Source organism: Danio aesculapii, chromosome 23 (genome assembly GCF_903798145.1).
Source record: "Danio aesculapii chromosome 23, fDanAes4.1, whole genome shotgun sequence".
In the NCBI taxonomy this organism is placed as follows: domain Eukaryota; kingdom Metazoa; phylum Chordata; class Actinopteri; order Cypriniformes; family Danionidae; genus Danio; species Danio aesculapii.
This window is the reverse complement of record NC_079457.1, coordinates 10,924,090-10,950,382: the sequence shown is the minus strand read 5'-3', so window position 1 is coordinate 10,950,382 and position 26,293 is coordinate 10,924,090. Positions and strand designations below refer to the sequence as shown.

General features: G+C 35.3%; 1 protein-coding gene across 1 annotated transcript; it reads right to left on the bottom strand.

Moving 5' to 3' along the window:
• Positions 1-1,620: 1,620 nt before the first annotated feature.
• ddx19a (DEAD-box helicase 19a) lies at positions 1,621-21,918 on the bottom strand. Its single transcript, XM_056449308.1, has 12 exons — positions 21,796-21,918; positions 20,893-20,947; positions 20,549-20,569; positions 17,639-17,774; positions 17,293-17,385; positions 16,359-16,461; positions 13,750-13,864; positions 13,500-13,677; positions 11,750-11,987; positions 11,512-11,674; positions 5,547-5,738; positions 1,621-2,433 (listed from the first exon to the last, which is right to left on the bottom strand). Exons 1-12 carry the CDS (start codon positions 21,850-21,852, stop codon positions 2,372-2,374), a joined length of 1,413 nt encoding a protein of 470 aa, XP_056305283.1. The 5' UTR covers positions 21,853-21,918; the 3' UTR covers positions 1,621-2,371.
• Positions 21,919-26,293: the final 4,375 nt, after the last annotated feature.

The following is a 26,293-nucleotide window of genomic DNA, read 5'->3' as shown; positions in this document are numbered from 1 at the left end:
TTCAAAAAATCTTTTGTCACATTGTCATTATGGGGTATTGTGTGTAGAATTTGGAGGAAATGATGATAATAATAATAATAATAATAATAATAATAAATATATATAAATAAATAAATAAATATATATATATATATATATATATATATATATAAATCTATATTTAACTGTATAGTTTTGTATCTGTCTGTTTGTCTGACTTGTTTTATGACATTTTGTATTTGATACTGACTAATCTGATGTATACACACAAATATCATATTGTATAGCATACATGACAACATACTTAGCATTAATTTAAAAGAGAGTTCTGTAGGTGGTGCACTGATTTATGCTGCGTAAATTCTGATAGCTAATATTAATATTAGATTGCGTGAAGTTTTTTTTTGACCGTGTTTTTTTTTTTTTATTCAGTTCTCTCAAAATTCTGATTTTTTTCCTCAGAATTCTAAATTTTGATCTCACAATTCTGCACCAATAAAGACAAAAAGGAACGACAATGATGGGATCACTTTCAGAATGATTTTCCCAGCTTATGAATGATAAAACAAAGTCAGAATCCATTGAAATTAAAGGGCTCGCGCAATTTAAAGATACAGATTACACAGTCAAAAAGCACACAGCTTTTAAAAGCTTATTAAAAGATAATGACTATTGTGGAGACAACTGGTTATACTGTACCATGATGGAAAATAATAATTAAAAAAATACATCATGAAAGAATGAATGAGCAAGTTTATCTACTTGTACATTAAGGTAGCGTTCAGAAAAAAACAAAACATCCGCAAAGAAACTCACCACAGAGAAACATAAAAGCCTACTGCCAGCTAGAGTTTCAGAAGTGTTATTGCAGAGCTACACAAACAGCACGCAGAAGTATAAATACACGACTACACGCAAGGCATGCGCCGTGGGTCACGCCGATCACTCGACACAGAAGTATAAATCACCCTTTAGATTGATTACACGTCACGTGCTCAATAGTATACTCAGATGCGGCAGTAGCACACTGAGGACACCTGCTGGTTACAAGTTATAATGTTGAATTAAAAGCATAATTAAAAATAAACAGAACATTATTGTTTGTCTTTGTGGACACAAATATATTTATCATTATTTAATTGCTTGGTGTGAACGGGCCTTTCATTTGGGGATTTTGTAATAGTGACATTTTCTCAACATTCTGAAATGACATGTGGTTTGACAGGTTTGACTTTTTGATTAAGCCTTTTTTGAATTATTTGGATAAGTCTGAATTTTTACCAAGTCATTATTTCCTTTAAAACTCCTTAAAATCCTTCATATGACCCAGTCAAAATTCATGCCAAGTGTATTTAATGAAGTCAAATTCATTAATAACATTCACAACACACAGAAATACGCCAGCTGGTCATTTTATTATTATGATTATAACAATATTTAGCAAACACACTATAAAACCCTAAATGCAGCAATTTACAAAAAACAACAACCAAAAGAACCCTGAAATGCCGCAGTTAAATGCGCTCACAAATGGGTTTAAATCAAACAAAGTGCAATAATTTAAGCCGCCAAAAATAATGTAAACAAAACTAAAACAATTTCCATTACAACAATAGTAGTCTCTTTTTTTTTTTACTTCGCAAGAGTCTTGCACTTCCTGCAGCAGAAGACGCAAGCAAATGTTCAAATGATTCACAGTTCAACTCAAACTATTTAGTCTTTCCGAACAGAACAAATCAAACAGTTTCTTCAAAAAGCTTAAATGCTTTCTGCAGTTCAAGTACAAAGGCATTGTTCTACATCACAATAATACTCTATTGTGTTTTTCCACAATAACTCTCAATACAAAGTGTCATTAATTCTAAAGTGCTCGAGGAATGTTTTGAGCTGCTTTGTGGCATTTTATGCACCGTATAATTTCCTGCCAGCTTGCAGATACTCTGAAGTCCCAACATATTTTTCTGAGATTGTCTTTCTAACTGCCGTTTATCTTCTCAAATACTGTGATCAAATAAATACTGAAGTCAGTTCTATTCAAACATAAGACCAAAACACTATTTAAATAGATGCTTCATTAGTCAAGTAAACAACAGACAAAATGCCCAAGTAAAACCGTCACCAATTAACAAGATTAAATGTAAGGTATTAGTCCCGCAGATCACTTCTAAATCAAAGCACACTGTTAAGCTCAAACCAATTCAAAAACTCCTGGAACAACTTTAAGAGCTCAGAATCAAAACTATTTGGCATTAAGCAAGAGTTAAAGCAAATTTCGTGTCATTTATGTAAACATCGGTTTTGGTAATGTAGATTTAATCAAGCGTTAGATCTAACAAGGTAACAGCAGAACTGATTTGGTTATGAAATTAAATGGAGTGTTTGGGTCTTCACCTCAGCTGGCGATTTTTTCGATTTCGTCAAGATCATCCGTGTCCAGCCTTGCAATTTTCTTATCTGTTAGAAAAAAAAGCAAATAAAAAGTAATATCTTACATTTCCGAAAACATTTAATATTTATATTTACACTGTTAAAGTCAAAACTATTAGTCTGAATTGTTTCTTTTTCAAATATTTTTGTAATATACATATTTATTATAGGTAATATTTATACACATATAGGTGGTTTTCAATCACGTAATTCTGGTGATGCACGAAATTCAGGCAGGAAGTAAAAAACTTAAAGGGAGACAGAGGAAAGTCTGTATTTTTGCGATTCATACCATATTTCAAAGGAGATATGAATAGAAAATAAGCACATATGTTGGGCATGATCCTTACATCATGAAGAGGGCTGAGTTTTCTACTGAACTAAAATATATTTGCCTGTCATCGATGCGGTATATACTGTATAAGCTATTCCATTACATGAAAAATACTATAGTAAATTCTATAGTGTTTGGAAGCATATAGATAATTACTTGAATTAAACTGTCATAGTAATTATGTTGTTGCTATGGTACAAAACAACTGTAGTAATAAATTATTTAATAGGCTTCAGTTTTCTACGCTATAATCACAATGCACCACAGTTTATGGTAATGATACAGTATTGATTACAGTTTCAGTTTACTATACTACAGTATTCTGTAGCATTCATTAACAAAGTGTTGTACACATTATACACTTTACTGTGTGGTTCAAAAACATGTTTATTATAAATGACTAGTTTTTCCCCTATGCGGATATCTTCCAGACATCACGGAATAACAGATAAAAGCACACAAACGTTTGCATGCATAATCTACATTAGTTATTTATTGATTTATTTTTGTAAGGGGGAAATAGTGCTCCACAATAATAACCGTCTAGTTTTGTCGCAAGGGTTGCATTTCTTTTTTGTTCTGGCGATGAACTTACCACCAACAAACATTGACCGCTGCTGCACATGTCGATGTTCACGTTACAAATGTTTATTCTGCCGGCACGCCAGTAAAGACTTGGATTATTGCAAAACAAGATGGAGATTTCATTACAGCGATTACACTGCAGGGTATATTATTTGTATTCTTCTGGATTTTGTATAAGCGTGGTGGTGTTTGTATCTGGTTTTATATAACACATTAACATTTCTACACATAACTACGCCTGTGTATAATCTTTACTGGTGCTGTCAAACGAATTATTACGTTCAAAAAAAGTTTGTACACATGGACGTATAGAAAAAATGTTTATTGCATGCCGCCTTTTCTTCCGCTTTTCAGTTTCCTGAATTTTCTCGCTTTTATGAGCAAAAACGTTTGGTAGTCTATAAAAGCTGTTCTGCATTACTTATTTTGGCATATTTAAACAATTAAAAACATAAAACAAAAATATTTTGATGTTCTAATAGTGATTTTTATGAAGAAGAGCCACTTCCTGCACTCCATCTGAATTTCTCGCATCATCAATGACGTCATGTGAAAACCTATATACACATCATATTTTATAAAAAAAAATTAAAATAGGAATCATACGCGTGTACTATGATGAGTGAAAAGCTTGTCAGGTGCTAACTCGAGTGCAAAATACAACAACATACTCCAAAAACAAAACAATATACTATTAGGGCCTACTCGCACTATGCTATTCGAACTGTGCCCAGGCCCGTTTCCCGGATCATTTGAGAAGAGCGAGTGCTCTGAATCAGGCTCAGGCGTGGTTCCGTTGGCCGGCCCTGGCCCAGTTGGAATAGGTGTGCCAGAGTGCAGTACACTTGGGCTTTGGTGCGGTACGCTTGTAGTGTGATTGCAAAGCGTGCCTGAGCTCGAAACAAAACGAGACGTGACTTTTAAGGCACTGCTTCATAAGGATCCAGTGTTTCCTCTAGGATTTTTTCCAGCTGTGGCGGCAGGCCTTTTCTACACAGATCTACCAACTGAGCGCATTATTAGAAGTCGAGATCGCATTCATGTAATAGCCTACGACCATGCAGATCTCTTTGCTTGCGCGCCGATTTTTTTCTGCTCGTGCACAAAACTTCTTCTTTCACGCCCCCTCAAATATAAGCCACTTTAAGAGCGCGCACATCTTCTTGTGCGCTCTCAAATAAATGCTGCTGAGGTGCGATTTAGTGCATTTATGTAACGAGTATGTCTCCAGCATTTATTAGATTTGCTAGGAATATTTATAAATGTCTCCGGTATTAATGCGTCCTGAAATAAAGTAAAACGGCTACACGTCGTGTTTGCCGGCCTCACGCATCACGTACCTGTCACAGTCAGCCAGTCAGTCAGTCAGCACGTAACCTTAAAGGGTTAAACAAATGACGCACAGCACTACTACAGTTACAGAAAAGTTTGTGCTGTTATAATTCACTTACCTCTTAATACGTTTTGGTGCGATTATCACCCGCTATTAAAAAAATAGAATGTTTTGAATGAGAAGCTGTAATGTAGCCGTGGCGGGATGAATCTTGGCATGGCGGCCCACCATGAAAGAATGAATGTATAACGGAAACCATGGGATTTATTAATCATTCTTACTGTTCAATGAACACAACCTGTTGTAGATTATTAAAGACGCAAACCTCTCGCTGCACGACAGCTGCACCTTTAGCAAACCTCCTAATTCCTGCAGCACAAGGACTCAAAAGTGGCTGTTCGGCGAAATATTAAACTGCGTGTCACTGCATCCCAAACAACTAAAACGATATCTCCACTGTACTGAGCGAGAGCGCTTCTTAAACTGAACAGCGCATCATCAATGACTTAAGCGTGCTCAGGCTCGAATCAATAGGAGGGGGAGACAGGAGGGGGGACAAGCGTGCTTCGGCCTGGTTCAAGGAAACTGTACATAGTGCGAGTACACCCTTAGTAATGTTGACAATAAATACATAAAAGACAATAATGTGTGAAAGACAATAAATGCGTAAAGAAAAACACACATTACACACATGTAGGCACAGATAGACAAAGACAAAGTCAAAAAGGTGTACACATAATTTGACTGTTGGTGGAAAATGTTCATAAAAAATATATAAATAAAAATGAACATAGCATCATCATCATCATATCATTAGCCATTTTAAATCAGGTATAATATTAAGTAAACATTGGGTTAACTAATCTTTTAATATTAAAAAAGACTTACCAAAATGCCTCTCGTATGTCTTGAGAATTTCCATGCTGTGCTGACTGTCCACCATGTTGATGGCGAGTCCTCTCTTGCCAAACCGGCCCGTCCTGCCAATCCGGTGCAGGTATGTTTCGTTGTCTGGATTGCTATCTTTGTCCAGGGGAAGGTCAAAGTTGATCACCACTGACACTTGTTCAACATCAATACCTGTGGGTCAGTAGCTTGATTAAGGAACATGGCAGAATGCATGACTTACAAACAAAACATTTGCTGAAAAGCAACTCTGTAATTTATCAACACTAATGTAGCTTTGCAGTATATTAAATGCATATTAGATGCAAGAGTGCAGTGTTTCCCCTAGGTAAACTGACTGATTTGATGAGGTTTCATCTAAGTGGTGCACAATAGATCACTTCAGTGTTGATATATCGCAATGTATGTCTCCGCAATAGTAACATTGCAGGATATGCAATGTTAAGTTGGGATTATAGTCGATCAAAAATTGAGAATTCATGAGAGTCATTGCAACGTATAACCATAACAGAGTGAAACTTTATCATTTGCATGTGTTTTAAAGGTATTTCAAGAAAGTGTAAAGCATTCGGCCACAATAACGTAAAACATTTGTAACTTTAATGAGAGAAAAATTTACTGATTCATTAATACAATGAAGACTATACGGTGTTATTTTACATTACAATATTAAATTATGTATCTGTATTAAGTTTGACTCCCTGGAAAACCATTAAGAACTGTTTATTTTATTTTTTCTTTGCTCTATTGTTATTATTCTTGCTATTTTATTTATTTTTTATACACGTTTCACACCTCACAAAAATCGACCCAACCAATCTAAATGAATGATTTTTCCCCTCACAAATAGAGCTATTCAAGCCATCTGGTGAAATTGTATTCATAATCACATTATATATGAACAAAAACAGAAGTCAGATTTTTTCCAATATCGTACAACTTGAGTTTCATCTCAGAAGTGACGTCATTTGTGACTTTGTTTATGCCATTTCTTGTTTTGCAGTGTAAAAATACACTAATTTACATTCTTCATTACATTTTTGACGCCAAAAACCATTGATCTGATTAAAGGAAACATGAGAAGCAAAGAGCGTAACTTAGTTGTTTACATCTTAACACTATAAAATCGTTTAAGATTGTATATAATCAAAATAAACAAATTTGTTCAAATCTCTTTAACAATAGCATTAGAAGAATCCTGCGGAAGTATATTTTTCAATGAGATAACATCACATGATGCGGGTCACACACACTGAGAAGAGCAGCACAGTGTCTAAAATGCAGGATTTATGCTTTCGCAGGCTCTGAAGGTTTTTTCTGATTTTCATCTGCTTGACGTTACATATTTTCCTCAGCCCTGGTATAACGGTGGGGGAAATAGTGGACTTCAAGCTGATTCTCAAAAGTTCTTAAAGGAGTTATTTTATGTATATACTTTTAATTTTAACCTTATTACTATTTATTTTTTGTGATTTAATGAAAATAATAAAATAATGTATATTAATTCATGTACAGTGCACAGCATGAATGAGTACATCTCTTTTGAAAATGTATATTTTTATTAATTTCTCTGTGAATATAGGTAATTTAATGAGTTTTATTAAACCGTTGTATTCAGTAAAACAAGAGTGGTCACCCAACATCTATAGAAATAGAAAGATAATACAAATAAACTCAAATGTTGTTGCAAAAAAAAAAAAGAAAAAGAAAAAAGTCAATTATTTAATATATTTTCTATGGTTCTTTTTCCTCTTTATTAATTGCTTTTTCCCCCTAACGTTCATTGGGGTGTGCAAATATTTATACTGATCTTAAGTTTAGTTCTTAAGATTAGTTCCAGTTTTGGCATCGATGCATTCTAATCTAATGCACAAATATACACTCACCGGCCACTTTATTAGGTACACCTTCTTAGTACCGGGTTGGACCCGTTTTGCCTTCTGAACTGCCTTAAACCTTTATGGCATAGATTCAACAAGGTACTGGAAATATTCCTCAGAGATTTTGGTCCATATTGACATGATAGCATCACGCAGTTGCTGCAGATTTGTTGGCTGCACACCCATGATGCAAATCTCCTGTTCCACCTCTTCCCAAAGGTGCTCTATTGGATCAATACTGGTGACTGTGGAGGCCATTTGAGTACAGTGAACTCATTGTCATGTTCCAGAAACCAGTCTGAGATGATTTGCACTATGACATGGCGCATTATCCTGCTGGAAGTAGCCATCAGAAGATGGGTACACTTTGGTCATAAAGGGATGGACATGGTCTGCAATAATATTCAGGTAGGCTGTGGCTTTGACATAATGCTCAATTGATACTAATGGGCACAGTGTACCAAGACAACATCCCCACCACCACTGCACTACCACCAGCCTGAACCATTGATAAAAGGCAGAATGGATCCATGCTTTCATGGCGTCAATGCCAAATTCTGACCCTACCATCCGAATGTCACAACAGAAATTGAGACTCATCAGACCAGGCAATGTTTTTCCAATCTTCTATTGTCCAATTTAGGTGAGCCTGTGTGAATTGTAGCCTTAGTTTCCTGTTCTTAGCTGACAGGAGTGGCACCCGGAGTGGTCTTCTGCTCTTGTAGCCCATCCGCTTCAAGGTTGGATGTGTTGTGCGTTCAGAGATGCTCTACTGCATACCTCGGTTGTAATGAGAGGTTACTGTTGTAATGAGTTACTGTTGCCTTTCTATTAGCTGGAACCAGTTTGGCCATTCTCCTCTGAGCTCTGGCATCAACAAGGCTTTTGCGCCCACAGAACTGCCGCTTACTGGATATTTTGTCTTTTCTCTGTAAATCCTAGAGATGGTTGTGCGTGAAAATCCCAGTAGATCAGCAGTTTCTGAAATACTCAGACCAGCCCGTCTGACACAAACAACCATGCCACATTCAAAGTCACTTAAATCACCTTTCTTGCTCATTTTGATGCTCTGTTTGAACTGCAGCAGACTGTCTTGACCATGTCTACATGCCTAGTAGTTGCTGCCATGTGATTGGCTGATTAGAAATTGCGTTAACCAGCAGTTGGACAGGTGTACCTATACCAGGCATGGGCAAACTTGATCCTCGAGGGCCGGTGTCCCTGCAGAGTTTTGCTCCAACACTAATCAAACACACCTGAACACCCTAATTAGTGTCTTTAAGATCACTAGAAAGCTACAAGCAGGTGCGTTTGATTAGGGTTGGAGCAAAACTATGCAGGGACACTGGCCCTCCAGGATTGAGTTTGCCCATCCCTGACCTATACAGTGGTTGGTGAGTGTAGCATCCTATAGAAAGTATTCATTTAAAAGAGAGATCTGCAGGAGGCGATCTTATTTAAGCTATGCGTTATGGCTATTTCATGGCTAGTTGATAATCAATGCCCTTACATAAAGATAAATTCAATCAGAGATTTCCAGGCCATAGTACATATATATATATATATTTACATTTAGCAGACGCTTTTATCCAAAGCGACTTACAAATGAGGACAAGGAAGCAATTTACACAACTATAAGAGCAGCAGTGAACAAGTGCTATAGAAAAGTTTCAGGTGTGTAAAGTCTAAGAAGCAAAGCATTAGTAAAAAATTTTTTTTGAGAGAGAGAGAGAGAGAGAGAGAGAGAGAGAGAGAGAGAGAGAGAGAGAGAGAGAGAGAGAGAGAGAGAGAGAGAGAGAGAGAGAGAGAGAGAGAGAGAGAGAGAGAGAGAGAGAGAGAGAGAGAGAGAGAGAGAGAGAGAGAGAGAGAGAGAGAGAGAGAGAGAGAGAGAGAGAGAGAGAGAGAGAGAGAGAGAGAGAAAGAGAAAGAGAAAGAGAAAGAGGGCTCAGTTAGTGGTATAGCCAGAGAGGCAATTGCAGATTAGGAGGAAAAGTGGAGACTAAACAGTTGCGTTTTTAGTCGTTTCTTGAAGACAGCAAGTGACTCGGCTGTTCTGATGTAGTTAGGGAGTTCATTCCACCAACTGGGCAGATTGAATGTGAGAGTTCGGGAAAGTAATTTCTTCCCTCTTTGGGATGGAACAACGAGGCGACGTTCATTCACAGAACGCAAGTTTCTGGAGGGCACATATATCTGCAGAAGTGAGAGCAGATACGAAGGAGCAAAGCTAGAGGTCACTTTGTAAGCAAACATCAGAGCTTTGAATTTGATGCGGGCAGCAACTGGCAGCCAGTGCAAACGGGTGAGTAGCGGACAGACATGTGCTCTTTTGGGTTCATCAAAGACCACTCGTGCTGCTGCGTTCTGAAGCAGCTGAAGAGGTTTGATAGAACTAGCTGGTAGCCCGGCTAGCAGAGATTTGCAATAGTCCAGTTTGGAGAGGACAAGAGCTTGAACAATGAGTTGAGCTGTATGTTCAGATAGGAAGGGTCGGACCTTTCTGATGTTGTAGAGTGCGAATCTGCAAGATCGAGCAGTTCTAGAAATGTGGTCAGAGAAGTTTAGTTGGTCATCAATCGTTACTCCAAGGCTTTTTATCATTTTGATGCAGTGATGGTTGCCCCATCCATCTGGATTGAAAAGTTATGGTGAAGAGTCGGGTTGGCAGAAACTTCAAGCATTTCCGTTTTCGTGAGGTTAAGCTGAAGATGATGATCTTTCATCCAGTGTGAAATGTCTGACAGGCAGGCTGAAATGCGAGCTGGAACCGAGGGATCATCAGGGTGAAAAGAGAGGTATAGCTGGGTATCATCAGCATAGCAGTGGTAGGAAAAACCATGTTTCTGGATGACTATTCCTAAAGATGCCGTGTAGATAGAGAAGAGAAGTGGCCCAAGCACAGAGCCCTGAGGTACCCCAGTGTTTAGATGTTGTAGGTTGGACACCTCTCCCCTCCACGACACCCTGAATGACCTGTCCGAGAGGTAGGAACTGAACCATTGAATAACAGTGCCTGCGACGCCCAGTGACTCAAGCGTAGATAGCAGGATCTGGTGGTTTACAGTGTCAAAAGCAGCTGATAAATCCAGCAAGATGAGGACAGATGATTTAGAGTCTGCTTTAGCCAGTCTGAGATCCTCCACGACCGAGAGCAGGGCAGTCTTAGTTGAGTGGCCTTTCTTAAAGCCAGATTGCTTGTTGTCCATGAGGTTGTTTTGAGTAAGAAAGTCTAGGACTTGATTGAACACTACTTTCTCCAAAATCTTGGCCATGAATGGAAGCAGGGATACCGGTCGGTAGTTTTCAAGTAGCGTTTGATCCAGGTTGGGTTTCTTTAGCAGTGGGGTTACCCTAGCCTGCTTAAATGAAGTAGGGAATAGACCAGAGTCAAGAGATGTGTTAATTATGTGAGTCAGTGTTGGTATGACTGCAGGAGAAATGGCTTGCAGGAGATGAGAGGGAATGGGATTAAGCGGACAGGTGGTTGCATGGCTTGATAGCATGAGATTGGACACCTCAGACTCAGAGAGCTGGGAAAAAGAGGTGAGTGTGTGTGGTGTTGGTGGTGTATCTTGCATGTTTGTTGTAGGTTTAGCAAATTGAGCACTGATTTTTGCAGTTTTGGTGCAAAAGAATGTAGCAAAGTCATCAGTAGTGAGTGTGGAGGATGCTGGTAAAGGAGGAGGATAGAGGAGGGAGGAAAATGTTTTAACAAGTAAGCGATGATTGGTGGCACTGTTGACTTTCTGATGGAAGTATGTCTGCTTTGCAGAAGTAACCTCAGTCGAGAAAGAAGACAGAAGAGTTTGGTATGTTATGAGCTGTTCAGGATTTTTAGTTTTTCGCCAACTTCTCTCAGCAGCCCGAAGTTTTGAGCGATGCTCACGGAGAACATCAGAGAGCCAGGGTGAGGGAGGACTGGCCCGGGTTGGATATATATATATATATATATATATATATATATATATATATATATATATATATATATATATATATATATATATATATATATATATATATATATATATATGTATATATATATAGAATATAAATAAATAGATACTTGCCTCTTGCACAGACATTAGTAGTGATGAGGACTTTCTCCTTGCCGTCTCTGAAGCGTTCAATAACTGCGGCTCTCTGCTCGACCACCATTTCTCCACTGAGCAGCGCCACCTGGTGGCCCTCTTTAGACATCTGGCCAGCAAGCCAGTTGGCCATTTTCCTAGTCTGAAAGAAGACGACAGCATGAGTGAAAGAAGCTCAAACACAGATATCAACCATGCAAGGGGAAAACAGGCTGACATGACAGAAGATCATAGCTTGTGCGATAGTGATGGCCCCATAGATGTTGCAGAGTGCATTAAACTTGTCTTCTTTGCTGTTGCAGAGCACGTAGTACTGCTTGATAGTGTCCAGGGTCTCCTCTTCTCGTTTTAGCTTGATGATGTTGGGATCCGGCACGACCCGCTCTGCAAACTTCCACACCGAATCCTCAAAGGTGGCAGAGAATAGCAGCATCTGACAGCCTTTGGGCAGCATTCTGTGAGAGACGACAAATAAACTATTCATACTCTTTTTTTATGCTTCATCATGTTGCCACTTTTAAGAAGTTTTTGAAGTTTGTAATTTAAATGCACACAGACTGATTGTTTTGCTGAATAAGTCTGTACTGTCGGGTTTTTAATCATTGGTTTTACCTATATTTATTTTTTGACTTTTTAAGTTCCAGTAGCTGTTGAATTCTAATTCTATGATTATTTTCGGGGTTTTCACCTTTAATGGACAGGACACTGGAGATTACAGACAGGAAAGTGTGGGGAGCAGAGAGAAAGGAAGGATCGGCAAATGACCTAGAGCCGGGAATTGAACTTGCGTCGCCGTGAGCACATTAGTGCTGTGTCGATTAATTATCAATAATTATGAATTTCCCCAATTTTCTGATCAGATTGATTTAAGTGTGATTTAATATTGAGATTTGCTGAGTCCTAGTCAAATATATATTTTCTGCTGGTTTTATTACATAAATTATTAAAGAGAGTTTAGATTTATATAATAATACTAGTCAAATATATTTTTCTCTTAGTATTATATAAATTATTAAAGAGAGTTTAGATTTATATAATAATACTAGTCAAATATATTTTTCTCTTAGTATTATATAAATTATTAAAGATAGTTTAGATTTATGTAATACTACTAGTCAAATATTTCTCTTAGTATTATATAAATTAAGAGAGTTTAGATTTATGTAATAATACTAGTCAAATATTTCTCTTAGTATTATATAAATTATTAAAGAGAGTTTAGATTTATATAATAATACTAGTCAAATATTTTTTTTCTCTTAGTATTATATAAATTATTAAGAGTTTAGATTTATATAATAATACTAGTCAAATATTTCTCTTAGTATTATATAAATTAAGAGAGTTTAGATTTATGTAATAATACTAGTCAAATATTTCTCCTAGTATTATTATATAAATTATTAAAGAGAGTTTAGATTTATATAATAATACTAGTCAAATATATTTTTTCTCTTAGTATTATATAAATTATTAAGAGTTTAGATTTATATAATAATACTAGTCAAATATATTTTTTCTCTTTGTATTATATAAATTAATAGAGAGAGTTTAGATTTATATAATAATACTAGTCAAATATTTTTCTCCTAGTATTTTTAATAATATAAATTATCAAAGAGGGTTTAGATTTTTTGTGCCACATCAGCATCAATGGCTATTTTATGGCAAGCAGCACAAAATTTACAGTTTATAAATAATACTTTTTCATAAAACACAGATTTGTAACAATAAAAAGACAATCTAAAACTGTTTAATATGTACTTTTGATTAAACATTCTTCAAGTTTGAAAGGATTCACATTTAAATTAAATTCCTCTCCAGATATAAACTTATAACATTAAAAGTAGGGCATTGCAAAGGAATGTGTTTTACATTCAGGTTATTAACAATTAATATCCATATTTTCAGCAGTCTACATTTGCTTGGTTTCAAAGCACGTTCTCCAAACACTAGGGAAAGTTAACCTCTGAATCCGAATGCTTTGGTCCTGGTGTCCCTGTGTGGCGATCATGACATCGGCCTCGTCCAGAACAAACACTTTGATCTTTTTGGGGTCGATGAGTTTCAGCTTAATGCACCAGTCCAGAACCGTCCCAGGTGTGCCGATGACAATCTGCTCCTTGATCCTTATGCCACGCTCCACTGACAGACAACACAGCAGCCGTCACGCATTTACATATCGCAAGATTCAGAGGCTTCATTCAAGACACTCACTTCTATGTCCTCGAACTGCATATGCCAGTGTGACTTCTGGATAAAACTTGCCCATCTGCTCGATGACTTTGCCCGTCTGCAGAGCCAGCTCATATGTGGGAGAAATGCACAAACACTGGAAGACAGACACCGTGAATTAATAACATGTACTGTACATCACACCTCATGCTCAAATGAAAACTCATTCATTTGGCTTTGTGAGTTAATGCAAAAAGATATTTAGCAGATTTAGTTAAAGAGCCCCTATTATGGGTTTTTGAAAAAGACCTTCCATGCAGTAACACAGCAATAAGTGAATGAAAACATCCAGCTGAGGTTTAAATCTGAAAGTGCACCATGCTTAAAACTACTGATTCTTCAAAGAAAGAGTCACCTCAGAGTCGAATGAACGATTCGTTTAGTGTTCGGATCTTTTGCCTGAACGCATTAACATTGATGCGGATCCAGTAAAACGTAACTGTGCTTTTCCCTTCAAACACTAGCAGAGCACAGGGGTTCATAGGATTGATCATGACGCGATGATGACAGAGTTTATATGGATCCGTTTCTTCTTCCTCCAGATCCTGTAAGTGTTTCTTTTTCCTACATAACCGGCAAGTGTGATTAAAAGGGTTGCCTCGTTTTCTGTGGTTTGCATTTGGGTGTTGTAACTTGTAACTGCTCTGAGTGGCTTGTAATTACGTATCTATTATAGATCAGTGCTTAAAATGCATCTCTCAGGTTAAATCGTTAAAATCGGCTATTCACATATTGCATCCAAAACCACATTAAAAATGCGATGTGCTGCTTCTTTTACCGATTTAAATGCGATTCTTTGCCGTTTGTTGTTGCTATGGCAAAAACACTTGCAAATAGTCAAGTGTTTCACAAGTTACACGTTTCATGAAATGCTGGGTTAAAGTATTCAAATGATGAATTATTTAATAAAATACACTATTTTGCATATATTTCCAGAACTGAAATCTGACCAATGGATAAAGCAAGGGTTAAAATTGTGGACATTACAGTTTTTACAGGATATCTTTTTTTTTAATCACTTCATGAATTTAGAAAATACAGTTAATAGCCAGAAAAAGGAACAATTTTGTGTCTTTAAGACAACCTTCTAATATTTTTCAAAATCTTTAATCAAACAGCTCTGAATAATAACTTCATGCATTTATTTAGGGAAAGTTTGTTTCGGAATTATAAACTTAAAGACTCCCACTAAACCTATTTTTGACCATCTCTGCCTCCTGAATCTTATATTCTGCTTCAAATATCATGAAAAAATTAGTTAAATGAACATTTGCATGAAACGTAAATATTTTGGTATCATTTGTAATTTCAATTATAAAACATTACATTTAGTTTTTGTCCCTATATTCAGGTCAACTGTTACATCAGCTATAATAAGGCATGATGAAGTGTTGGTACTTCCTCTGGTGGGAAATCTAGAGGGCACTGAGGCATGTCATTATTCTTCTTTCATTCATTTGTACCAAATATTTATTTAGGATACACTTACAGTAGATTAATTAGGTCAACTCTGTTACTGTGATATTTCAGGGAATATCTCATTACCATTTAAAAAAAATATATGTTGATGAAAATGCATGAAATTATTTTCTTAGAAATGCCATGTGGTATCTGGTTCGAGGTAAGCATCACAAAATAGTGGAAAATGTCAACTCAGTTATTGTTAACTCTGTTATTGTTTAAAGGTCCTTTAAAATAGCTTAAAATAAAGTTTTTAGATGTTAGTATCAGTATTGTTAGTTTTTAGGATATCCATGAGCTAGTGTGCCCTAAAACAGTGACAAAATTCACATTTAGAAGAAATTAAACTGATATCAACATGTAAAGCTTGTAGTTTGTCACTTTTGCCTAAATGAAGTAACAGTTTTCTTTACATCAACCCATACTAGTTTGTCATCACATCATAACCAATCAAATGCTCTTTAGTATGTGACATGCCCCGCCCCTTCAAGACATTTCTCATTTGCTTTTCATTTGATGTGCTTGAGCTCAACCACTCTCATTGGCAGCTGTGATATAACAAAACGCTATTGGCTGTTTTTTTTTTTTTTTTTCTAAGGGGAGGAGCTACACAATGTCCAACCGTCTCTTTAAGTTTCAGTTGAGATTTCATAAAACATTGAATAAAATATGCCATTTCAAAGCACTCCACGGGACCTTTAACAATAATTTTAACAAGTATTAGTAAAAGAATTATGTTCTATCACATTTAAGCGTTTTGCATTATTTTACATTAATTATTATTCCATTTACTGTAAATTATACAGTTGTTGCATGTCATTCTAGTGTTTTCACTTCTTGTTGACTGAACAAAAAGAAAAAAAGTAATTTTCAAAATTCATTTTGGTAGATTTCTGGCCCAATACATGATAAAATACAGTAATTTTGAGATACGTAATGGGAATATAAAGTGTAATAAAAATAAAACAGGTGGATACAAAAGTATTTTTTTAAGTTTTTCAATCACTAGTCTAAACAAAGACATCAAAATGTGACAAGCGCTTGAAATAGCAATGGTTTTGAATGAGGTGTCACGCTGTAAATCAGAATGAAACGGAACACTTGAGCTAGTCTTGGTTTTTTAAACTCACCTGCGACCATTTACAGGCTGGGTCCACATGACTGAGCATGGCCAGAACGAAAGCGGCCGTTTTACCAGTGCCAGACTGAGACTGAGCAATCAGATTCTGAGGTCTGGGAGTTAACAGCAAAAAAAAAAACAGATGTTTGTTCATATGAATGTTATATTAAAACTGCCTTAAAATACAGTTGAAGTCAGAATTATTAGCCCTGTAGAATTATTAGCCCCCTCTATATGATTTCCCAAATTTTCTGTTTAATGCAAAGATTTCTATACACAATAGTTTTAATAACTAATTTCTGATGTATGTAATTTAATAACTGCTTTCTTTTATCTTTGCCATGATGGCAGTACATAATATTTGACTAGATAGTTTTCAAGATACTAGTATTCAGCTTAAAGTGCAATTTAAAGACTTAACTAGGTTAATTAGGGTAACTAGGCAATTCATTGTATAACAGTGGTCTGTTCTGTAGACAGTCGAAAAAAATTTTGACCTTAAAATGTTTTTTTCTTAAATAAAAACAGCTTTTATTCAAGCCAAAAGAAAACAAATAAGACTTTCTCCAGAAGAAAAAATATTATAGGAAATACAGTGAAAAATTCCTTGCTCTGTTAAACATCATTTAGGAAATAATTGAAAATAAAAAATCATAAATATATTGAAATAATTGAAAAAATAAGACCAATAATTTTGACTTTAACTGTATATACTCTGATATTTCACATTACAAATAATAAAATGGTTCAATATTGTGCCATAAATATGCAATTACTGCAATAAAAACAACAAGAATAATATCTATGCATTTAAATCTGTATGTGTGTGTTCACTTATATAAACCTGATTTTAGTTTAATATCGAAAGTTAAGAGTCAAAGGGACTCAAGCACAACTCACTTAACCCTCTACTAAAATAGAATTTATGATATTTATGAACTTACGGTTCGGCGAGCATCATGGGAAGGGCATTCTCTTGGATTTTAGAAGGTCTGTTGAAGCCCATTTCATAGACACCTTTGAGCAACTGAGGTTTCCTGAGTTACACAAATGAAAACTAATGAAAAAAACTGTCCAATGGTCTTAAATCCTTTATTTTCTCTGAATATTCACCAAGACAGTTTTTCAGTAATTGTTCTGAATGCCTGCAATATAATTTAAGAGATGAGACAGTAGGACTTTCACAATGTTTTTGAAATGTCACTCGTCTAGGATGCATTTATATGTTCACAAATACAGAAAAATTGTGATATGTTATTTTTGAGATGTCATTTTAGCACTAGTACTCACAGTCTCAGCTCCTCGAAGGTCTTGACTGAATAAAGCGGTGAGTTTGGGTCTCTCTGAAGAACCTCCACCTGGTTTGTGTTATTGACCAGATTGCTTCTGATCAGTTTGTTCAGGAGACTCTGTGTGGCTCTGTCCTCTAAATTAGTACATTTGGAAAAGAACAGGCTTACTATGATGATCTAAATCCATAAAACCCTGGTGTAATTTGAATAAATATTGATGCAAGCAAACACTTTTTAAGGTGTTCACTTTTGGCAAGTTTGTGCTATTAAAACAAGCTCTTGTAATTGTTCTGTCTGTACTGTTCTTTCAGAAAGTCTGAAAGTTGCCCTGATGCACACCAAACAAGTGGGCTGAGACCTCTAAAAAATATGAGTCTTGGATTCCAAATAAAATCCGGTGTGGTTCGATTACGGTTTTGATACCATATGTACCATCAAAATAAGTCTGGCAATAAATTGACTCGGGTTTCTTTCTATTTAAAGATGTTTACTAAATTTTCAGCATCATAACAATAAACTCCGGTCAAGAGACTGTGTTGCTCCATCTTTCGTTCTTTCACTTTTCTATATCGTAATATAACTTAAACAGTCCAATAAGGGTGGAGCAAACCATTACAAACAAAAGAGTAGGGGTGAAATCAACAAACTGTGCACAACTAAACATAAACATGTGTAAACTGTACATGAATCAGTGTGCTATTAATAAACTATATTAAATCAAATTTTGGCTCTTACACCATATATATGTAAACCATAGCTTTTTTTTTTTCATTTTGACTGTCACAAGTTTACCCATTATAATTCAATGCAGGTTTTTGATAGCTTTTTTTGACTCAACACATTTTATAAGCTCCTTATGAGCCCTCAGTTGATAAAAAAAAAAAAAATTCATCACATGTGTACAACAGGCATGTTCAGCACAGCACATGGCATAGATTCGACTAAACGAAGCCTTTTTAATCTTTTTTCTTGATTAACATTACAGTGCTAAAGGGATAGTTCTCCCAAAAATGAAGATTTACTGTTAATTTACTAACCATCAGATCATCCAAGATGTAGGTGACTTTTTTTATTCAGTTGATCATTTAAGATTTTTAACTGAATCTGTAGTTTTTGATTATTCATATAATGCAAGTCAATGGTCATATAAACAGGATTAGATTGGGTCATTTCAAGTAAAGGTAAAACTGAAAGTATGCACCAAATTCTGATATTTTCTAACAGGAGAAGTTATATACACTTGGGAAAATAGTAAATGGTTAAATAAATAAATAAATAAATAAATATATATATATATATATATATATATATATATATATATATATATATATATATATATATATATATATATATATATATATACGATATATATTAGTTGGAAGTATGCAATCTGTACTCCAAAATAACTCATTTGAATTGAGAAAATATTCATTTATGACCACTTTTTAGTCATATCACACATTAAAGTGAATTTTATATAAAATCATAGTGTACATGACAGTCTCTGGACTAGCTGCATCACAAACACCAATATTTTAACAATTTATAAAAAATTAATCACTTTCTAGCCATCTGATAATGGAAATGTATATTGCAATCTTGATTTTCGAAAGTAATACATCACTTTGTAAACCTTTATTATTACCATTTCTTGAGTCTCCCCATACAGTTTGATTTGGCACTTGGAACTGGAAGCCGCTTCGCGTAACGTCACACAATTTTTTGAAGCAAAATTAATTTAAACAGCCAGTTATTTCTTACGCCGATTAAGAAACTCGAACAGGCCTTGGCGACTATAATAAAGAAAATCTGCTTTAACTGTAAAACAAAAAAAAATTGCTTAATAATCTTGAAAAATAAAAGTGTAAAGCCTGTAGCCCACAACAAAGTTGAAAAGTCATTGTGCATCATATTTAACAAACTGTTTACTTTGAATTTGATATCAGTTTGCTCACATTGATAATTGAATAATTATCAGATTATGTCATAACGCTGCTGTGCCGTTAGCCAATTGTTGCATTGCTGATCATGATTTCGAGGATCAATAGATCTGTCCTTCACAACACATGCAGTGATCTCAGATCAGTTCATCCAGATATTTTAATCTGATTCGTGAACTTACTTGAAGAACTAAATTAGTCAGAGATCAGTAATCAAGATTAAAAGATCCAGCATGTCAACTCATCTTAGATCATTTAAGAGAAGTACAAAGAACGGACCCCTGATCCAAGTAAGAAACTGAACATGATTTACAATATTATTTGCTTTAATCCACAGCCTGAAAAAAAATTCTCTGCACGCGCACACACACGGGAGTGTAGTGAGCACAAGCTTCTGGTTGCTTAATGACATATGCGCGAGCACGCACTTAGACACAAGTTCATTTATCAGAATGGAGTCATGCTGTAAGCAAGGATAATTTATAGGAGTTGTCGAATCTTAATCACATACAAGAACCATTATAGCAAAAACGTGCATCCTCATTCTTGTCACCTCCCATCTGAGTGCACTCGACCATATGTCATCAAACATGCTCACTACACAAGAACTGTTTGCTCAGACTGTGGATTAAAGCTAATAATATTGTAAATAACCTTTAATATCTTGTACAGACCAATTGTCTTGCTTTATGAGCTCTTATAAGAACGTTAATGATCTACTTGAGAATAAAATCTTGTACATCAGTGACTTAAGGGGGAGTAAATGAAGTGTAAATTAAAATTTAAACACACCCTTGGAATACTTAATGATATACAACATCAAAAATTGCAATGGCACTATATATATATATATATATATAAAACACATATACACACACACTTGCATACATCAACACTATATTAATAGCGTTAATGTATATTAACAATACATATAATATGTAAATTTCGACAACAGATTAAAAATTAACCTTTTTCGTCTTCATCATCACCTAAAGAACAAAAAAAATACAAGACAATAGAAAATGCATTAAAAAACGTAATGCAATTATTTCTGAACAGGTTTCTTTTTTATAACTATATAGACAACATATCTCTATACATTTTATAATAATAGTTCATACTTCACATAAAACTGTATGACTTTGTTCTTTCGAAAACCAAGTAAATTCCAAGTTTATAAGTTAAAAAGACAAGTTCAAAGCTTTTATACAGCTATAGTGATATTGCAAAGCTTGAAAGTCACAAGGATTGTAACTAAAAACGTATTTCTATGAAAACCACTAACACTTTAATGCATGTAAAACAGGACTACCATTATTCTGATGCAAAGATGCATTTTCTGCTTCTATAATCCGCAGGTCCCCAACCTGTTTTCAAACAAAAGAATTGACAGTTTTTAGTATATATATATATATATATATATATATATATATATATATATATATATAATGTCAATGATAACTTTTAAAATCGATCAAACAAAACTAAAAGATTACAAACATATACATATATATATATATATATATATATATATATATATATATATATATATATATATACACACACACACACACACACACACACACACACATATATATATATATATATATATATATATATATATATATATATATATATATATATATATATACATATATATACACACACTTGCTGTTAATAGAGGTAAAGTTGTTTTTATATTCTCACATTAGCTCATTTTAATGGTCTCTATATTGTTTACCGCTACTTTGAATATTGGGTCGCATGCAAGTGTGACTTGAAAACAATTATTATTTACTTGACTGTGAACAATGTTGTACTCTGATAATATGAATTTCCTGTTTGGTATTTGCAAATAATCCTTTTCTGAAATTATATTATTAAGGAGAGCATCTGACTGTGCGAATATACAAGCAAGTTTACGTCAACGTAACGTTAAACTGAACACTCACTAACGTTAGCTAATAAATCACAGAAAACTTTCAAGTCAAACTGTAGTCACTAAATCGCATCTACATTTAAAATCTGATACAGGCCTCGGCTCAAAGTGTATTTAGAAAGAATTTTGATGACCAAAACATCGCCTTAAACACGCCTGTGTCATATAAACGCAAAGTAGGCAGTTCACTGGGATTTGAGACGCGTCCAGCGCCTGACTCACAGCTGCTAGTGCGCTAATCCATCAAAACACGATTAAACCTACAGTTTCACTCACAGACTTGGTTGTGGACTCTTGTTCGTCCACAGCTAGAGCCCACGAGTCGGTTGACATGGCTTAATCGCAGTTATATGAACTTTTAGGCGGTCTTGATAAGTCTTCTGATGATGGACTGTTCACTTCACGCGGCTTCACGAGAACGCGCACACTGCCAGCGCGCGGTCACAGAACGCCGTCCGGCCGGAAGTTATTATCACACGATGCTCAGTCCCAGATTATTATTAACTTCGACCAATTTTGTCTGTAAGTATATATGATTTATTCGAAAGCCCAGTGTAAATGGTGAAATGAGTTAGTCTGTTTGTGTAAAAAGCAGATTCTGCAGATGATAATGTTTCACATTTTGGTTTATTTTGATGTAAATTTAATTAAATGTTTATCAGTCTGACAGATAACATATTACACTTATCATAAAACCTTAAGCCTAAACATGGTTTTATAATAGTAAAAGTGTGGTATGTTTTCTGTCAGACTGATTAACATTTAACTTGTAGTATTTTTCATTCATTCATTCATTCATTCATTTTCCTTCGGCTTAGTCCCTTTATTAATCATGGGTCGCCACATCGAAATGAACCGCCAATTTATCCAGCATATGTTTTACGCACGGCGGCTACTCTTCCAGCTGCAACCCATCACTGGGAAACACCCATATACTCTCATTCACACACATACACTAAGGAAAATTCAGCCTACCCAATTCACCTGTACAGCATGTCTTTGGACTGTGGATGAAACCGGAGCACCCAGAGGAAACCCACTCACCAATACAGGGAAAACATGCAAACTCCACACAGAAATGCCAACTGACCCAGCCAAGGCCCGAACCAGCGACCTTCTTGCTGCGAGGCAACTGCGCTACCCACTGTGCCAACGTGCTGCCTCTGTAGTATTTTTCTTTAATATAATTTATTTGCCAATGGCTAGTGGCCAAAACAATACTTACATATTTTGTACATTTACTAAATTGCATTTTTTCTTAAAATAACAATAATCTTATTGACAATATTGTTAAAATTATTAAAGAAATTTCACATTAACAGAAAATTCAGGCTTCATTACACAAATTTCCTAGTATCCCTGAAATGCATCACGTTTACTTTATTAACACACTCATTTAATTATTATTATAATAATTTATTCTTTAATATATTATAAAAATCCCTCTTGTAACACTCCGTAACCCCAATTTTCTTATAGTAAAACTATTATAACCATGTTTTTGTGGCAAATTGTGATCTGCACCACAGTTTTGCTATTCATTCAATTATTTTCCTTCAGCTTAGTGCCTTTATTCATCAGGGGTTGCCACAGCGGAATGAACCACCAACTTATCCATCGTATGTTTTAACTTATTCAATTCACCTATAGCGCATGTCTTTGGACTGTGGGGGAAACCGGAGCACCCAAAGAAAACCCACGCCAACACGGGGAGAACATGCAAACTCCATAAAAAAATGCCAACTGACCCAGCCTGGACTTGAACTAGCAAACTTCTTGCTTCGAAGCGACAGTGCTAACCACTAAGCCACCGTGCCACCCACTACAGCAATATTGTTAAAAATGTAACTTTAATAGAAAATTCAGGCTTCATTACACAACTTGCCTGGTATCCCTGAAATGAATCACATTTACTTTATTAACAAACTCATTCATTCTCCTCAATTATATCAGAATCATTCTTGTAACACTTTGTAAACCCAATTGATTTATAGTAAAACTCTAAACAAAGTTTTCGGCAAATTGATTATATGTTTGCATGTTTGCATATGTTTTACTACAAATACCATGATTATATTGTGGTTAGTGCAACAAAATCTTGGTTAATTTAGGGTTGCCATGGTTCAACTAGAAAGAAAAACTAGAACTAGAAAGTTTTATTATTTGTAATAAAATCCTGGTTAGGGGTGACACGGTGGCTCAGTGGTTAGCAATGTCGCCTCTCAGCAAGATCAACTGGTTCGAGTCCTAGCTGGATCAGCTGGCATTTCTGTTTGCATGTTCTCCCCATGTTCATGTGGTTTTCCTCTGGGTGCTCCGGTTCCCCCACAGTCCAAAGACATGTGCTTGAGGTGAACTGAATAAACTAAAGTGGCATAACTGTGTAAAGCATATGCTGGATAAATTGGCGGTTCATTCCGCTGTATAGTGACCCCTGATGATTAAAGGGACTAAGCCGTAGGAAAATGAATTAATGAATGAAAATCCTTTTTCATTTTCAGAAGGGACACCAGTAGTAATTCTGGAAGAAAAGGTTGATCCATATATTAAGGGGAGGAAAGTAATACACACTATTACACAGTGTGTACATTTTTTAAAAATAATACCTTCCTTACCATCATATAGGAAGTCACAGTTGATGTAACCATGGTGATACGAATGCAATGCGCTATGCTAGAAATACCTCATCTGAACATTGGCTACTGTGTAAGAAACATGTTAAGGGATTTTCCGTGGCCCAATTAAAACCCATACATTACAGATAGTACGCTTTAAAGGCACAGCTCACTCAAAACTGAAAATTCCCTCATCATTTACTCACCCTCCACTTGTTCCAAACCGGTTGGACTCTTTTTCTTCTGTTACACAAAGGGTTTCCCAGTACTAGATTGCAGATGGAAGGGCATCCGCTGCGTAAAACATATCCCAGAATAGTTGGCGGTTCATTCCATTGTGGTGACCGCTGATAAACAAGGGACTAAGCCAAAGGAAAATGAATGAATGAATGAACACAAAGGACGATATTTTGAAGCAAGATGCAAACCTTTGACTTTCATAGTATTTGTTTGTCAGTGATTACCAGTTTTAGCTTTCTTTAAAAATATCTTCTTTATAGTGTTCAACATCAAGAAACATATGTAACCACTTGAGCATAAGTAAATAGTCAGTAAATGTTCAGTTTTGGGTGAACTGTCCCTTTAACCCTCTGTTGACTTATGATTTCTGAAAGAGAATGATAACTGAACACTTATTAAAATTTGGAAGAATGTTTGGGAGAACGTGTAAACTCCACACAGAAACGTTGGCTGGCTTGTTAAGGACTAGAACCAGTGACGTTCTTGCTGTGAGGCAACAGTGCTAACCACTGGGCCACCATGCCACCCATCTAGGAAAGGAGGTGGAGTAGGGGTGGAAGGGGGGATTCTTCAAAATGAAGATGGCTGTTATATGGAACTTAGGGTATTTATAGTGGCTTAGGAATCGTCAGATTGATGAATCATAAATTGGATAATGCAGAACCAGCTGCAAGCAATCATAAGCACGTGATCCTCTCGAAATTAGTTTAGAAATAAACTTCACTTATTCTGATGAATCCCTTACCCAAAAAGCACCGACACATTTTTTTTCTAAATTTAGCATTATAAAATTTATTTTTGATATAACTTTAGTATAACATTTAACTATTCTTTTATTGTAATGTTAATTAAAATATCAGCTTTAAATCCAGTGCTTTTTATTAAGCATTCAAATTTGAATTTAATAACATAGTAATATATTACATTTTAATTTAAATCATTAATTTAATTTTGTAATGTAATGTTAACTAATTTTGTACTTTTTAACTCATATTACTTATATTTAATATTTAATTCTAAACATACTTTATAATAATTTCATTATGACTTCTTGACTTTTGACTAAAATTGTAATGTAACATAAAGTCAGCCTTAAAATGTGTGTACTTTTTAATTTTAATATTAGTAATATGATCCATTTTAATTTAAATATTTAATTTTATTTTGTAATCTATTTTTTAAATATGCAAGATTATTATTTGATAACAATCCAAAATCAAAATAAAAGTGCTCAGGGGTAGCATCGATTTTAATTAACCCAAGAAAATGAAGGTTAAAAATGATGTTTCTCTTATACGCAGTCTTGTATTTCACTGTATGCTTTTGTTTATTTTGCAATGTTTTTCAATTCATAACTGTTTTTTAAAATAAAGATTTAATATTTGCAGATTATTTTGCAGCTCACATTTATGAATGTCATCCATTCCCATCGCTTTGCTCCTGGATTTGACATATATTCTCAATTATTGCAGATGAACCACCGCAGCCCTCTGTAAATCCCAGCAGACGAGATAAGGGACGTTCAGGAAGAGCGAGTGAGCAAGAGAGAGAGGAAGAGAGACAGTAAATAGCACATGTTAATTTAATTGAGCAACAGAAGCTGAGATTCGAGCCAAAGCAGCGCACATCACTAACCACACACACACACACACTTTCTCCAACCAACCAACCAACCTGTTGTCTTTTAAGAAGCCCTGGAGGCTCCATATTGATTGTCATGGTTACGTCCTCTGCAAAAGCAGATTAATCAGATGCCACGGCCATGAAATGCATTCATAAAATAATAATAAATCAACGGCTGTCATATTAAAACCAAGATAGTGAGCTTAGGAAAGCATGAATGATTGAAGAAAAAAATTAAATAAATAAATAAAACGTCAGTCTGAATCCTTCGCATCATCTGTGATCTCTCACCCTCC

Bases quoted from the DNA above. Each gene is read 5' to 3' on its own strand.
- ddx19a (XM_056449308.1), bottom strand. From the start codon at position 21,852: ATGTCAACCGACTCGTGGGCTCTAGCTGTGGACGAACAAGAGTCCACA. The intron at 20,570-20,892 runs GTAGTCCTGTTT...TTTGTTCTTTAG, and splicing joins ATCTTTGCATCAGAATAATG to GTGATGATGAAGACGAAAAA. The intron at 16,462-17,292 runs GTAAGTTCATAA...GTTAACTCCCAG, and splicing joins CCCATGATGCTCGCCGAACC to ACCTCAGAATCTGATTGCTC.